A 17,157-nucleotide genomic window follows, 5' to 3' on the forward strand; every position below is an offset into this window, starting at 1 on the left:
GATCAACATCAGTCCTTGAGAGAAAAAGCCAGACAAGCTCCCAAAGTGAAACACCACTTACCTGAAAGCACTGGTGACAGAATACAGTCAAGCAGCTGAGCCAGCTGGCACCTCTAAAGCAGTGTTTTGTATTGGCTTAGCACAGGCAGCAGCTAGACCTTGCTAATAGGGAATGCTGGGCACAAAAATTAAAGGCTGTGTGAATAAAGCCTGTATCAATTCCCTGATTCAAGTCTAGATACTGCTCTAGTGGTAGAAGGAGCATCCTTAGAGAGAAGTCAGGGGAGAGCATGTACAAACAAACTAGCTCCACACCACTCTGATGAAAAGAAATACCAATGACAAAAAAATCATCTACAACAGAACACCAAAAATCAATGAAAACCAAAAGCCCTCAAAACCCAAGTAGAAATTGCAGTGATGAAGGTTTGAATTTTGTAAACCATTGGTTCCTACCAATTTCAATTTTGATGAAAATCAAAATACAAATATTAAACACTTCAGTGTTTAGTCTTAAGCAACAAATGTTTAGCGGTACCTGGATCTGGAGGCTTTTTAGTTGCTTCCACAAAGAAGTCATCATCATCATCATCATTATCAAACAGAACAACTTTCCCAGATTGTTTAGGAGTTTTTCCTGTGCTCTGTGCTGCAGATTTCTTGTCTTTTTCCCCAGTTACAGTGGAACTAAACACATCACTTCCTCCTGCATGTCAGATGGGGGCAGAATAAAAATCAAAATAACATTACCAGAGTTACCAAAAAGCTGAATTTGTGCCATAGTAAGTGACATCAGGTACAGTTTCCATCTCAGCAAGTTTTAAAGCGCTCCTGCAACAGTGCCACATCAAAAGCATTAGCTAGACACATTCTGGTAAAGCAAAGTCACAGACAGCCCCTCACTCTCACTGCAGCCACTTCCTTCTCAAACCTGCTCATCTTCCCTAGGGTAAGCAGCCAGGCTCTGTATTGAAGCTAGGAGACTCAGTACTCCCACACTGTTGCCCCTATGGACTTCCCAAACCAGAATCCTACTCCACTAACTAGTACACTGCATCACTGTGACCCAATAAAAGTGGTAAGGTGCTTGGGGAGAGGGAAGGATGGGTGACTGAGTTCATCCCAGGAGCCACATGTGCCACGCGAGCCCAGCAGCCGTACTGCGGCACGAGGCTGGGAGATCCCTGCGCACAGCAGATACAGCAGCGATTCACTAGAGCCAGCCAGAGCAGCTGCTCCTTCTGCCTCTGCTGGGGAAATGTCCAGCCCCAGTGCCAAGTGCCTGATCATCTGCAAACACTCCTAAAGGTCTAAGCCTGTCTTTTGGCTTCTCATGTGTAGATGCTTGGAAATTAGACAGAGGTGGGGAGATACTTGAATGAAAGTTTGGCAGAAAGTAGACAAGCTGCTATTTGGTGAAGTCAGCAGACTGAATAAATTTTGATCAGCTGCAGGTTCTTATTAAAAAAAGTGTATTTTGCAATCATAAAGTGCCTCAGGATTGACAGGAATACAGCCACAAAATTTGGTTACTTATTAAAGATTACTGAGTTCCTAAACAGTTCAGTGGAATAGCAAAGGAGCCTCAATTGTGGCTTTTCTCTGGTGACTTAAGCCTATCTACAAGTCATTGAGAGGGAGCAACTAAAGACTAAACTCACTGCATATACAACACTACCTACAAGAAAGAAGAAAGGATAAAAAAATCCCACACATCAATCTGCTATTTTAAACTCTGCTACTGAGTGTTACAATTATGTAGAAGTCCCGTTGTTGACACAGATCTTTGACTCTGTATTTGTGTACTTCCTACTCTAAAAATTATGCTGGCTGAGGTCTTGGTAAACTGAAGCCAGTCTTAACATAGACTTTGATTAAGAAAGGCCAAAACTTAAAATTCAGGTACCTCAATCAAGCGAGGAGCCTGCACACTGACAGCAATCTTTGTCAGTAAATTCAAAAACAACTGGTGACATTTATTTTCACTGATCAGCTTGGATTCTGATAAGAAACAGAGATCTTAGTACAATTCTTTTTTACTTCTAGCTCCAAGTTATAGATCTGGTTCTTCCCCATGTATGGAGATCCTCTGAATCAAAACCAGAAAAACAAGATTGGTCTTAACATAGGAACTTGATGTTTAAACTGTTCTTCTGCTAACTCAATGCAATATGTTAAAATGCAAAAGATCAAAATGCAGTTCCTTCTCAGGCTACAGGTGGAAGACGTGACTGCACGCACAGCAGAATTAAGCTGCATAGTATCAGCTGAAGTGACACACATTCTTAAAGGTCAGAGCACAACACTTGAAGCTGACAGTTGCTAATGTCTGCCATCAGTGACACCTACCTTCAGAGCTTCTCCAGAATCTTTGACTATCCATAAAACATGCTGGAGTTTAGGCTTAGCATGGTAGAAGCATCTGTATTTGTCATTAAGCATATGTTCAAGCAATGCACTGCTGCTGTATTTGGATAGTTTTTTCTTTAAAACCTCAGCAGTAGGTTTTAAAGAAAAGAGCATTTTGTGCATGAAGCAACTGGCTATTGAATAAATCATACCTGGAAATAGAAATACTGCACCTGCAGGAACTTTCTTTAAGGACTTGGTAGAGGATGCTGAAATCATAGGAAGTACAATACAAATGGATGCACTTATGCTGTCAAAGCCTTCAGAACTTTACCACAGAAACAAGAATCCAAGAAGTTGTCTGAGCTGCTTTTTTATTTCTTAACAGCTCATAATTCTTAATACATTCTTCTTGAACTTTTAGGCTTTTGCAAATATATGTAACTATTTTTTTCAATTTAAACTCCACAGAACAGCTCCACTATACTGAAGCTAATAAACACATTACATGTTTACATACAGCATTATTTACAACAGTTCACATTCACACACTCAAAATCACTTCAATACAACACATTCAAAACAAAAGGGCTTAGTCTCCCAAACGTATCTGAAAATTCTTCAAATACAGCATGTGTGCTCAGAGTCCTTAAGGGTCTAGATATGCACCTAGTGGGAAACTCATGTGAATTAATCTGCAAGAAGAAATCTCTGCTCCCCTCAAACCCACAACTGTATCCTGCAAAGTACACTTGAGAAGCAGGAACCCAGCACACACAGAGAGCTCTGCCAACAGCAGTAAGGACATTCTTCCAGCTCTAGGAGAGCAGGTGTGTGTAACACATCATAGCAAACACATCATGTAAAATTCAACAGAGCTATTCTCTATTAAGACTGGTGAGAAGAGACTTGCCCTGCAATTGCTACACCAGGCTTTCCAGTTTGGAAGTCTACCTGCTAGCAGTAATAAATTACAGCATAGACAAGACTACAGGAGGCAACTGTTGGTTCTTACCTTCACTTATTGGGACTTGCTCCTCTCTCTCTTTTGATTCTTCTCCTTTTGGTGCTTCAGCAAAAAGATCACTCTGCTCATAGATGAAAATGCAAACGGGGGGAAATGGTGAATTTGTTTTTGTAGGAAATTACAGATGCTGATTTTTCCATATTGATTGTTCACTTCTAAGCAAAGACAGAGGAGGTAATCACCACTCCCGTCTCAAAAGAACGTCTGCAAATACAGACTTAAACCTAGGCACTTAAGCGTTAACTTGAGTGTATACATTCAGAAAAGCAGCACTCTTCTAAAATTTAATTAACTGATGACTGCTGTCTGCTGAAGACAGACTTTTTATCTGCACATCTTCAAGGACTCACTAATTAATCTACAGCTGGTTAGGTCCTGATTACACCCTTCTAAGCTTTCCTACTGAATTTTATATAGTAAAGTTTGAGGGAAAAATTCAGGCCAGGACAAGCATAAAAATACTCCTGAACTTCATGTGGATAAAACATATGTGCAGGGAAAAATATTACAGCTCAAAAGCATTGCAGGACACTCCCACAGTTGTTCCTGTGTTCAGGCTGCAGTGCCTTGTAGTAATCTCCAACAATCACAGCATGGATTTTCAGGAAACTGACAGATTTTTTTGAGTATTGACCACTTAATTTCTTGAAAGCCTCCCTCTTATGAGAACTTGGTACTAGGGGCTGACTACCTGGAGACTCAAAATACATCATGTTTGTATAAAACTCTGTAGAAAGAAGACAAAACACTTCAGAAAGAGTATGGGAGCACAGGGGTGTGACAAAGGTGTCAGTGATCAATTGCCATGTCAGTTATTATCTGCCTGTTGCCCTGCTGTGTCTGCCTCCTGGTACAGCGCAGCCTCCTCCAATGCACAAGTAAAGTGAAGCTAAGTCACCTTCCGAGATGATTAACCTCAGACAACAGAAAACCAAGACCAGGTGTATGCAGGCAGGCAACAATCACAGACAGATCTGCTTGGCTGTCCTGTGTCTACACAGATGAGGAAAGCAGTCTGAGTAGTAAGTCACCAAGAGGTACTCAGTGACGGCTTCATTCAAATTTGCACTGACACAAACCTGGCTTGCACTATCAGATTTTTTAAAAATATTCTTTTTAAGCTATTGTCTGCCACTTAAAAAAAAATAGAATATTTTTTTCAATAAAGGCTGTGTTAGAATGGAAAGCATTGCAGAGAACTATCCCCCTCCCTACACACGATGCCCCTGTTCAGTGCTTGTTGGGTATGTTCTAGTAGATTGGGCATGGTAAACTTGAGAAACATGAGGCCCCCTTCCAAATTTCAGTCTAATACCTCCTTGCCTCCAACTCAACGTTTATTATAGCTGCAACAATGAAGACAACATCCCACATATGCAACAATTTGACTACTGTTCTGGACTAAGCTCGACTGTCACCAATATCAGCTGCAACAGAGGCAATAATTTGCTTTTATTCTTAAATCTTAAGACCTGACATCAGGTTTCTACACCCTTTCACATGCACAGTGGTAAAATATGGTCAGAAATGTACTTCATGCCATTTCTTCCTCAAGTCAGCTCTAGTTAGTACAAGAGTAAACTTAAAGTGAACGTTTCTTGCCAACATAAGCATCCCAGGATTTGTACAATAACTGGATGAAACAACAAAGCATAACTGCAATAGAAAACTTTTAACAGCACAGAAAGAGAGCAACTCAGCAGCAGCACTATCTACAATGGTATGTGAAAGATAAAGTGTGAATGGCATCATTCAGGGTTCTCCTTCCTTTACACTTCTCCCAGAATCAGAGAATGACAAAATTCAGTATTTTTCACAGGCATTTTAATAGAAATCTGTTGATTTAAAATAAACAAACTGGATGGCATTTTGTTTACCACCAGAGCTAAAAGTAAGGAGCCAATCAAGCTCTCCTGGAATCAGAACCTGTCTAATATAGAGCTGGAACCACACCTGCATCTCTCAGCAGTAGTACTGCAGAGGAGAGGACATTGTACCAATGGGATCATAAGTATGTCACTTGTGTAGTTCTTCCCCACTGGAAAGCTATGCTATTCCACAACAATTGATTACCAAGCAACAAAATTCTGTTTGTCCTCTCTGTCTTCCAGAAGTGGGAATATTCAGGGATCTTTTGTTTTGTTTTTTAAAGGGGAGAAACACTCCATTACTACAATCTGCAGCAGTCTCACCTCTTCATCATCAAAGAGGCCTGTTCCACCACTGAAGAGGCCACCCCTTGAACCAAACGGTGTGAAGTCCTCATCAGTCAGTTTAGGAGGCTTGAAGATGTCATCATCTTCATCTAGGAAGTACAAGAGACACAAGCTTTGGTAAGGCTGATAAAGTTTCAGGAAAGGCAATTAGAGACAACCAAAAATAAGAACAGCTTTGGTTCCATCTGCTCTCATAAACATGACATGGAGAGAAGCTGCTGAAGACGGACTGGGTTGTGCAGTTGCTGCAGAAAGCCACATTAAAAGAAGAACTCTCACTACGTGTATTTCCAGCCTTGTTTACATGCACATCACAACCTAGATTTGTTTACACATTCATCTTGAAGGATGCTCATTGATATCCCACCCAGCTTTTATAGCAAAGCCACAATTTCTTAGGTGTTATCTTACAATCCAGCCCAAAATTCAAAAATAAGAGAGGAGGAGATCCTACCAGCCAATGGAACTCTAACTTCCTTCTTCTCTTTTGGGGTTTTCCTTGTTTTGGTCTCTGATGACAGGGCTTTAAGAAGAAAGTTTCAATGAAAAACTAGTCCACCTTTACTTACACTTGAAGATCTATCTATGGCAAAAAGAACCTAAAAAATAGCAAACCAAGCTGATCTCTGTGCTCTCATATGAATCAGCCTAATGAATCAATTCTATGAAATATAGTTTCTAAAACTAGTACCTAAAATTATAATGGAATCATTCTCTCAGGCACTAGGGGCTCAACACAATTGTCCACATGCAGCCTAGTGTCACCTGAGATGTCAGAGAGCAATACAGCATTCCAGACAGTACAGGTTCCACACCTTTGCAGAACCTCCAAGCATCTCAAATGGCTCCAGATTTATTATTGTCTTCATTCAGCTACCAAAAGCAAAGCCAGAGTTTTATTTCCTCTGGCCTTACAAGGTTACTTCAATGACTGGAAGATTTCCCTGTAACTGAACAGGTTAAGTTGGTAGGTTTTATACTCTTTATATCAACAGACCTAGTTTGATTGTTTGAACTGTGCAAGAACACACACACAGCTCTTGTCTGTTCATCTTCTAAATATTACAGGTCAACAGCAGCCTCACAAGCACTTGCCAACTCAACTTCAGCTAGCTATTTTCAACTTCTGCTTTGCTACAAGACTAAATACTTGACACATCTCTGCCTTTGAAAGCAACCCAAAAGTAAATGCATTATTTAGTCTAAACTATGGTGAGTGATAGTAGCAAGGAACACTTCCTCAAAACAGTATATTTCAGCCACAAAGAAAACAAACAATTCACACCACATGCAAACCCCAATCTACTGCTTGAGATGTTTTCTACTGTAGAGCTCACAGAAAAACCAAAGTGACCAATAGCTTCCACAAACTTACTTGAAACAGGAGAAAGCACATGTGGTCATACACGCAGAGGGAGAATCAGATTGGAAAGTAAACATTTCCAATATTGTGTGTTTTGAAAGTGACCTGAAAGCAATGTTTTTCCCACTATAACTCTCAGTGAATTCCATTTCAGTCCTCTGAGTTATGGGAAAAGAATTAGTCAGAGCACAAAAGAGTTTCTGCAATTCCTCTTATCATGCTTTTACCTAATACATGTTCAAGTAATAGATCTGTGTAACTTCATGAACAGTAAGCCATAATCTCTGGTCCCACACTTTCACAAGTCCCCCATTACTGCACAAACACTTTTCAAAACTTGAGAGATAACTCACACGAACACTCTTCATCCTGTCTGACTGGCACTTCTCCTTTGATTCGGGCTGCCAGCTCATCTGCAAATGATGTTGGCCTCTTCTTTTTCTGAGTGGCGGGGACAAATAACAGCAGATCCAGTTAGCAACTTTATGCAATTGCAATTATAAATACTGCATTCTATAGCCTCACTTGTACATATCTTGTCTAGACTTTGCCTGAAGCCCTCAGAAGAAGCAACACAGCTTTCTGCTAAGAAAGCACTGATTAGGTATGCATCAAGAATAAAAAAAATTCTCAGAATTTCTAGTTCTGATGAACACATAGTTTTCAATGTCACCTTGCTTTATAAGGAAGGCAGCAATCACTCACAGGCTTTGTGCTTTCATCTAAGTCTCCTTCCTCGTCCTCCTCTTTTTCTGAGTCAAAGAGATCACAGCCATCATCATCATCTTCATCACTCATCTGGGCTATCCTCTAAAAAACAATTAATATCCTGTTTGCATACAAGACAAGCACAAAATTACATCTGCTTGGATAAAATATTCAAATCAAGCCTACAGAAATGTTAGGACCTTAGAGCCAATTTGAAGTACTTCACAGCTTTTGAAAGGTAAGAAGGAGTGCTTCTAGTTCCAAGCAAGCTGCTGCATTCTCTAGCACACCCCAACCCTGTGCTGTGTTACCGAATGCTGCAACTGAGCACACAAAGGCTCCCCTCGCAAGGCGTGTACCACTACCATACACAAACTAAAGATCTGGCATTTAGTCTTAACAGGAACACTGTGTTAAGTGTTCCTCAGTGTCCCCTTGATCATCTGGCTCTGTCCTTAGGGTGGACAGCAGAAAGAGAGACACTACATGCTCACATCCTGGTTTCAGTCATGTCAATAAGAGGGTGAAAAAGATGAAGTGAACTGGACGAGAGCTGGGGGTTGGCACAGGCAAGCACCCAGAACTGAACTAAATCACCAACAACCCAAAGATACTTGCTCATCTTAAAATACATCAGGCATACAAAGCTACCCTATGAAGGTCAGCTTAAACTAACATCTCAGTGTTTTTGCAACACTGTTTTATTAATAAGTAGATTAAATAAGGGCTGTTTTTTGCAACATTGCTCTTTTGACATTAAATCATGCCAGATTGAAGATCCCCACCTAAAAGTCTTTTGCAGAGGCACACCTAAATATGGGAAAGATTCGTTCTTCTAAAACCAATTACTAAAGTCAGGATTGAATTTTTCCATCTCATTATTTCTCTTTCCTTCTCATTCATTATCCAAATGGATATACTGTTCAAATATCTAATCCTGTTCACATCTTTGATTCCATGTAACACTCAAACTGCACTGTTCCTTGCCTCCTGCACAGCAGGATTAGATTTTTAATTATAAACCAAACAAACCCACAGAAGCCTAGTTTTCCTGGGGTAGATTCTTTGAACTCTCATGTCTCCCAAGTTATTCCTGAGGAAAACACGTATCAGGCAATGCCATCCCACATAGGCTCTGTATTTAATGGCAGTTTGCAAGCATGTCTGTAAGCTCAACCCAGGTTCATTTTCAGAACATGGTGCCATCTGCCCAGGACCTTCCCATAAAAAGTTATAAAAATCAGACTTCACAAAGTTGCTAATAATCAACTGTCTAGAGCTCTCATCTCTTTCATGCATGCTCACTGTGTCACAAATGTGAAGTCTTTCAGGTATGTCTCAGAGTGTTTAACCATACCGTCTTATGGTCATCTTCACTAGGGTTTCCAAATTCATCATCTGATTCCTGTAACATAAGAAACCCAGAAACAAGTATCACACATTACTTCATCCAGTGGTTAAGGGAGAGGGTTCAGAAACTCTGGACTTGCTGAAGTTTGGACATTCAGATTCCTCACCACGATCTGACCAAGAAATTGTTTCCCCACTGCTGACCATCTTTACGACATGAGCTCACTAGAAAGTCAGCAGGCTCCATTGTGACTGCATCCAAGTAACTCAAAAGGGATTTTCCTTTAAGTGAACAAAGATACCAAAAGCAAACACCTCAGGAGAAAGGGATTGCTTCCATAGCAGAGTTACAAAGCAGAGACATCCCAGCCAAAGCAAGCAAAACATATCAGAAACTGATATTCCAATGCAGCAGATTTATGAAGCAAAGCCTAGAGATGCATTACTTAAAGCTTTAAATTTGTTCCTGTTAGTCTCCATCCCATTCTTTGTAACTGTAATTCACAACACATTTGTTCTCCATAAATGCAATTCTTGATAAGAATCTGATTTGCTTCACAAATTAAATTAGAGTGCAACAAAACACTTCAGTTTGAAGTATTCTACATTAATAACAGCTAGAGTAAATATCACATAAATGTTCCTCTGGAAAGCTAAAGAAACCACTACATAAGAACAATAACAAAGTATATTTATCCCAACCAACACATGGAAAAAACATCATGCAGTATTATCTTGAGAGCCAACATCAAAATGGAAGGTAGTTAGTGGCCTCACAGGAAAGGAATGCTTGTGCAAAGCAGCTGGTACTTGCCACTTACCTCCTCATCCTTCTCTTCACTGTCAATTACACTTCCTCGATCACTATCTACTGATCCTTCTAATGTAAATGGAAACAAAAAAGTTAACATCAGACACGGAACAATATAGACACCACAGTCTAAAGACTGTGAAGAAAACTAAAATTCTAGTGGGTTGAGAGTGGTCTGAAAAGAGCTTTGAAAACTGATGAAATTTTAACACTTTGCATTTCTAATACACAAAACACAAGTAACTAAGAAGTTACTGCTTTGTATACTGGAAATGTGGTTGTTACACCATGATGAACATCTTTTTCCCCAGCTAATTACAGCCTGCATCTAACCATGCAAGAAGAGTATACAGGATAACCAAAGCAGTGATTTAAAACAGTCAGAAATCTTGGATTAGGAACTAATTGCTTGTATGGAAATAAAAGGTCATGCCAGCACATACCTTCACTAGAGAGATCTCCGAGGCCAACATCATCCTGTTCCATGAACTGCTGAGAGCCAATCAAGTAAGGTAAGGGTCTGTCAATGTAGAGATCCTGGAAAGAAACAACATCAGGTCTTTCTGACATCTTTGAACAGCCCTACATGGCTGACAAAGAGAAGTCTTACATCCCTTGTTTTAACTCAAGGAAGATACAAGCTTGTTTAGAGTTCCACCCAACATATGCTTAAAGTCAACATACAGGTGAGTGGGCTAGCTGAGGTTTACTCCTCTCAACACTGTCAAACAAAGTGGCTACTTCTATTTGTGTAGTCCCAATATGTTTCTCCTACATCTAACAGAAGAATATCCTTGCAAAGACCTGCAGGCATGAGTCTTATCCCCAAACCTGGACCTTGGATTTTTAATTACTGGCATTGTAAAAACCACCCATAAAGATATGTCTTGTACCTAAAATGCATGAGATTCTTATGTCCCACTCCCACACAGAACTGAGGCTTCCCCCTTCAAAGTTCACTCTATTAAACTAACTTCCTTTAGGATGCCATACTTTAATGCTAACTTAACTGCAAGACAGGCAGGTTATAAAAGGAGGAGCTGAGCAGAGAGCACGTCTTCAGATGCAGTCATGAAATCCTCTTTTTAGCTAACAGGTTTAGGTAACATCAATTTTACACTAAGGCAGTAATACAGCTGACAGAAGTAAAGAGCAAATCCAAGAAAGCAAAACAAACCCAGCAAGAACAGGCCTCTGTACCTTTGGCTCAAGTATCAGTTCCACTCTTTCATTACTTTCTTCCTCTTCTGAGTCAGAGTTCCCTGCTTTGATGTCTAGCTGTTCAAATGCACTGTCCAGAACCTGCAATCCATAATTCACTGCTTCTTGAATTTTAGGGATTAGATCAGCTTCTTTCTGTTCTCGGGTCTTTTCCTTTAATAACAGAAAAACACATGCTCATTACATTTTGCTTAAGACTCAGTCTTACCACAACACACATACAAAATGTCAATTTCAAATTAGCACAATGAAAGCTTTTTTACTTCTTGCATTAGAAGGGCAATCAAAATTTTTGTTTTTTACTCAATTCATTTTCATCGTTCCAGAAACAGAGATGTTCTAAACATCCACAAAAGCGCAATTTTGTTTTACTTGTGCTCCTAAACTATTATGGGGACATTCATGGTATAATACATCTAGATTTCATATATATATATATATATATATATATATATATATATATATATCTGACTACTTATTCCTAGGAATTATTTCAGTCAGATTTTGCTTCTCCAGTTTACTACCTGTGAATCCAGTAAGGTTGCCCAAGGCCTTAGTCCTCTTGCTGAAAAAACATGCATAACCACTTGAAAAATCAATGCATATGTCTTATCTGCTGGATACTGTACTGAGCTTGGGGAGGCCCTAACAGACGATCACACACTGTAGGAGCCTCCAATATCACTGTCAACTTTATGGCTGAGTGACATACACTATCCAACAAGAGACTTCAAGGAGAAAGGGAGGAGTTTGGTTTGTAAACTGTAAATGTAAGCAAAGCAAGTTTGAAAATGAGAAGGTAGAAAATGGCTGCAAACATACTGACAGCACTCAAGGCAGCTGAAGTTAACTACCTGCTCTGTTTTGTCTCCAACATCAGCTTTGGGAATAGACTCTTCCACTTCTTCATCATATACTCTCTGAAAAGTCAAGCAAAATTAATTCATGTAAGAACAATACTACTAGAAGAGCTAAACCATGGGTACCACCACAAAATACACCATTAATATATAATAAATTACACATTAGTTCATTACACATTAAAAAAAAGAAGTACCTTCAAGCATTGGTAGTGAAGGTACCATTGGCAGCCTCTCAATCCAACTGAGGTAATTCAAGTCTGCTATCAGACTAACCTGGACATGATAAAAAATGCCCTGTTTTAACCTTCCCTACGTAAAGCTGTTCTAGACACCTTCAGAGTGAAACCTCTAGTTTACTTAGAGGCTGTCTACTTCCCTTTAGTTTTCTGTCATTTTGTAGCTTTCCTTCCATACTCACAGAGAGGGTTCACAAGAACCCTCAACCTTCAGTTTGTTGTGATGATCCCTCACATCCAGCTCTTTGAGCACTCTTTTATAGGACCAGCTACAAGAAGAAAAAAGGGAATAAAAGGTCTCCATGGAACCTGCAAACCTAAATCCAAATCTCAAGAACAGCTGCAGTTATCCCCTTGGGAAGAGACAGATCTCTCACTAACTAAAATGAGAATCAGAAATTAAGACCTATTTCTGTGCACCATAATTTGGGAACAAACAGCTCTAAAGCACATGAGATTTAAAACATTTGGTACAAACTGTTCTCAGCAGAATCATTATGCTGAACAGCCAAGGTCAGAAAAGACACTGTAGCACTGAAAAAATCCACTACCACCAAAAAATCGCAGAATATAAATTCAGTTTTCCATCTTTACCTCTGCCACTATCCTTCCAATAATAATGCCATGATGAGTCATGTATGGCCTGAACAAATGCTGATCAAAACAAAACACTTGATAAAACTCACCGTGCTAAAAACCCTCCAAAAATCAGAAATACTATTAAAGCTCTCCATCTTATTTAGACACATTCTTCCACTGATACAATGTTGCAACAGGCTTTCAAGTTAAGCTTTATCTTTCAACATAGAGATATCTGTAAAGTGGCAACATTAACCAGAAAATATGCTTGTCATGACCACATGAAGGGACAACTGCCTGCAGGTCAACAGCTTATACCAAATGCTTTTAGAGTAAAATAACACCATTAGGCAAATTTACAGGATTGTATAACATTCCTCATATTTAGACAGGTTAAGTGCAGACAAATGCAACTTGTAAAGATAAATCAAGACATCCCAGAATTCCCAACTCATTCATAGCCCTAAACCCACAACTCTGACCTCCAGGTCATGTATTAGCAAGGACGGAAGGTATCACTGAAAAGGCAAAGGGAACCTGCCAGTATTGGAGAGAGCATCACTCACAAGGGAATCAGGATATCTTTTAACAAAACGTAATTAAAAGGCATTTCATCCCTAAATCATCATCAGACTTACCAGAAAGCTAAAACACTTCTCCACATACATTAAGAGACAATGACAAGGTTTGAAGTACAAGTTTGATGTTGTACTACAACGTACTCACATTCTCTATGAATTGCGTGTTGGACAACATAAGAAAGTCGTTGAAGACATTATGAAGGCGACAGTCTGTAGCTTTTGTTTCACTGATCAATCCATCCACCTGTTTTTTAATTTCGTGTGTCCTGGAAATGGTTTGCTGTGAGAATTCTTGCAGAAAATGCAAAAGCTATTGATAACAACAAAGGAAAGCAGTAGTTAGCATCCAATCTTTTTCCTTTTGGCACCGTTTGTTAGACAGGCAGAACTGACCACACACTTCAACTGAGGACCAAAACACACGCACATTAGACCGAAACACTCCCACACAAACACACAGGACCGAGTCTCAGCCACCTCGTTCTACATCTCCGTTCGAGCTAGCCCTCATTTCAGCTTTCCTGCCCGGACCGGGGGGTTAAAGCAACGAGAGAGCCGCCGGGCCCGGGGCCGCGTTCTTCCCGCCGGCCAGCACCGCCCCGCACACGTCCCCGAGCCCCGGGCAGGCCGCGGCCCCGCACCCCTCCGGTGCCGGGTCAGGCCGGCCCCGGCCGCACCGCTCACCCCGGCGTCCGAGGCCAAGGACCAGCTCTGGCTGCTCTTACGGATCTCGTCCAGCGACCAGGGCCGCTCCCACAACGGCGCCGGCTCCGCCACGTCCCCGTTCATCTTCGGGAGAAGGCCAGTGAGCAGCGGGCCCGCCGCTGGCGCCGCTCCCGGCCCGGCCCCGCCGCTGCGCCCGGGCGGCGCCGCCGCTCCCCGCGGTCAGCTGAGCGCCGCACGTGACCGCCCCGCCCGCGCGCCGCTGCCCGCCAGGGGGCGCCCGGCGGCGCGCGCGGGCGGCTGGGCGGAGCCACCGCGTCCCGGCCCGTCCCGTCCCATCCCACCGCGTTTCGTCCTGTCCCCTCCCCTCCCACCGCGTCCCGGCCCGTCCTGTCCCCTCCCATCCCACCGCGTCCCGGCCGGTCCTGTCCCCTCCCCTCCCACCGCGTCCCGGCCCGTCCCGTCCCGTCCCATCCCACCGCGTTTCGTCCTGTCCCCTCCCATCCCACCGCGTCCCGGCCGGTCCTGTCCCCTCCCCTCCCACCGCGTCCCGGCCCGTCCTGTCCCCTCCCCTCCCACCGCGTCCCGGCCCGTCCCGTCCCATCCCACCGCGTCCCGGCCGGTCCTGTCCCCTCCCATCCCACCGCGTCCCGGCCCGTCCCGTCCCGTCCCATCCCACCGCGTTTCGTCCTGTCCCCTCCCATCCCACCGCGTCCCGGCCCGTCCTGTCCCCTCCATCCCTCCGCGTTCCGTCCCGTCCCGTGCCAACCACCGCGTCCCGTGCCGTGCCGTCCCTTCCTTCCCTGGCCGCGGGGATCCCGCGGCAGGAGGGAGGCGGCGGGCGGTGGCTCCGGCGGCGGTGCAGGCTGTGACCCCATCCCGGAGGGGCAGGACGTGCCTTGCGAGGGACACGGGCGCGGCGCGCCCTGCGGACAGCAGGAGGGACTGCTGCACATCATTCCCCGCTGCGGCGCCGCACCCGGCTCTGCTGATGCCTAGGCTTACGAGTAAAAAGGGACCCTTTCCTCTTATTTTTCTCACTGAAGTAACTGCAAGGCTTACCCTGAGCCAAGTAAAGTCTCCTTAGTTTTATAACTATGAGCCTTAATAAACCCGTGCCAGAATTCCTGGATTTGCTGGAAGAAAACACACATGAACAAATACACAGTGTAAATTGCCGAACTATAATTAAATTATCCCTAGGTCTTTTGAGGTTAAGCACCCTCACTAACTTCCCCTTTTCTTGCTAATTTTTTCCAACGGATTAAAAAGCCTTGTTATATGGTATTTCATACGGTCATTATTACAAGCGACCTCATGAGAAAGGAAATGACAATAAAATAACCTGTTCTTCCAGGTGGTAACTAAATAATCCATTGGCAATAATCAGACCTTCATATTAGCACATGGAGTTTATTTATTTATGGCACTTGACTACATTGATACCACTCATGGGGAACCAGGGCACTGATTGATCTTACTTGGGTTCTCAAAAAAGAAAAACATGCAAGATCTCCAAGTTCTTACATATTGATCTAATGGCTACATTCTGATCCTGGAAATACATTGCTAGGTAAGGGACATAGAAACTTCTAAAAGCAAAGTATCATAATACTCCTTTCAACTCTATTTTTTTGTAATTCTGTGACAAGACACCATTACTGAACGGCTCAGACCTTCAAAGCTAGTAGAATTGAAAGAATTTTAATATCCTGATAATACAACAGGAACTAACAAAGGACAAATAGAAAAATACTAGTCTAGGCTAGTTTAATGTAAATCTAAACATAAATATAAAATTATTCTCAAAGTCTTTTAGTACTTTGCTGCAGTTTCTTCCTTCACAACATTCATCAACCAGAAAAGCTTGCCTTTAGCTACTTTCTATATTCACTGACATGTGAATCCCCTTTGTTGATAATGCAAAGCTCTACTTTCACAGAAATATGTGCATTACAAAACATGACATCTGTGTACTCTTTTTACACTGATGCTGCAAAATGTCAGGTCTTAGCATTGGATAGCTTCAGGTCTGGGGATCTTGCAGACTGGTTTCCATAAAAAACCCAGCATGACAGCTACACAGAACCTGAATGGTTCCCAGAGGAACCTGTTTATTTGTGATACACCAGTCTCTGAGCCAAGAGTGGCTCAGAGACTGGCACAACAAAAATCTGCTTTCTAAGAGTTCTGTCCTAAACATTACAAACAGGGTTACAAAAAACATTTCATACTAAAATTCCTTTTAGAGAGAAATTTAGACAGGTTCCATTTGAAGTTTAGAGAAAAGCAGCAAGAAAAATCACAAAGGGGATTTTCAATTCCCCTCAGAACTCTCTAAGTGATTATGTGACATAAAGGTATCAAAAATTACATATGTCATCAGGGACTAATCTGCAGATTAAGAATCAGAACATGTAAGACTGTACAGGGCTGAGGTCTCTGACACCCATGAAGCCATGCCTTATCACTTGGTTAAATTCACAAATATTTACAAGGTAAAGAGAATACCACAGCGAGCTTTCCCAATATCTACAAGAAAGTAAACATGTTTTTATAACCTTAGAACAGGATGCAAACATAAAAGAAAAGTCAAATTATGATTAGAAGTTAAGCTTCTGCATTCCATGGGAAAGAACCCAAATATAATTTGTGCATTGTTCTTCATTTCCCTGGCTACTCCTTGGCTCTGCTGCTCAGTAGTGCTGGATGTCTTGGTATAGAGGCAGAGAGGTGTGGTTGTTCAAGCCCTGCAATTTCCAGAATTCCTCATTCTCCAAGAGATAGTCCCAGCACCTGCATTATCTGCAGGCTGCAAAAAGTCTTGGGGGTGACAAGCGATGTCAGGGCCTGAAGATGCCTCAGATTCTGGTGCAGTGTAGAAAGGAGTACCCATAGCTAGAAGTAAGTACATGTGCTGTTACTGTACCAGCACAGGAGCCTGAAATCTCCAGAAGAACTTCTCCCTCTGCTTGGTGTTCATTGCTGTTTAATGCAATAACAGAACACACTGTTTGCCTATTAGTGTATTTATTCATTTCAGGGAATTAAATATCAGGCTTCCTATAAATAATTCATTATAACTCCTAAGAAATAAGCAACTATGATTGCCCATGCCACCTAAAAAGACCTTGCTATATTAATTAAAATTATTTACTGCAATAAGCTGGGCAAGCAGTAAAAAATTAGC

At 42.0% G+C, this 17,157-nt stretch overlaps 1 protein-coding gene across 5 annotated transcripts in view; it reads right to left on the minus strand.

Moving 5' to 3' along the window:
- WASHC2C (WASH complex subunit 2C) overlaps positions 1–14,292 on the minus strand; it is a 35,740-nt gene extending 21,448 nt beyond the window's left edge. The window contains exons 1-15 of one of the 5 annotated variants that reach the window (XM_077784613.1): positions 14,282–14,292; positions 13,989–14,093; positions 13,450–13,614; positions 11,900–11,965; positions 11,025–11,198; positions 10,268–10,361; positions 9,835–9,893; positions 9,021–9,068; positions 7,661–7,765; positions 7,309–7,396; positions 6,047–6,115; positions 5,569–5,681; positions 3,365–3,437; positions 2,562–2,618; positions 539–706 (exon numbers count right to left, since the gene is read on the minus strand). In XM_077784613.1, the coding sequence (XP_077640739.1) occupies positions 539–706; positions 2,562–2,618; positions 3,365–3,437; positions 5,569–5,681; positions 6,047–6,115; positions 7,309–7,396; positions 7,661–7,765; positions 9,021–9,068; positions 9,835–9,893; positions 10,268–10,361; positions 11,025–11,198; positions 11,900–11,965; positions 13,450–13,614; positions 13,989–14,093 (1,384 nt within the window). In that variant the 5' untranslated portion in view covers positions 14,282–14,292. Of the gene's footprint in view, positions 1–538; positions 707–2,561; positions 2,619–3,364; positions 3,438–5,568; positions 5,682–6,046; positions 6,116–7,308; positions 7,397–7,660; positions 7,766–9,020; positions 9,069–9,834; positions 9,894–10,267; positions 10,362–11,024; positions 11,199–11,899; positions 11,966–13,449; positions 13,615–13,781; positions 13,868–13,988; positions 14,158–14,281 lie in introns of those variants that run through there. The other 4 variants (XM_077784615.1, XM_077784617.1, XM_077784616.1 and 1 more) reach the window with 4 other exon arrangements.
- Positions 14,293–17,157: the final 2,865 nt, after the last annotated feature.

The sequence above is a fragment of the Lonchura striata genome, chromosome 7, assembly GCF_046129695.1.
Source record: "Lonchura striata isolate bLonStr1 chromosome 7, bLonStr1.mat, whole genome shotgun sequence".
In the NCBI taxonomy this organism is placed as follows: Eukaryota; Metazoa; Chordata; class Aves; order Passeriformes; family Estrildidae; genus Lonchura; species Lonchura striata.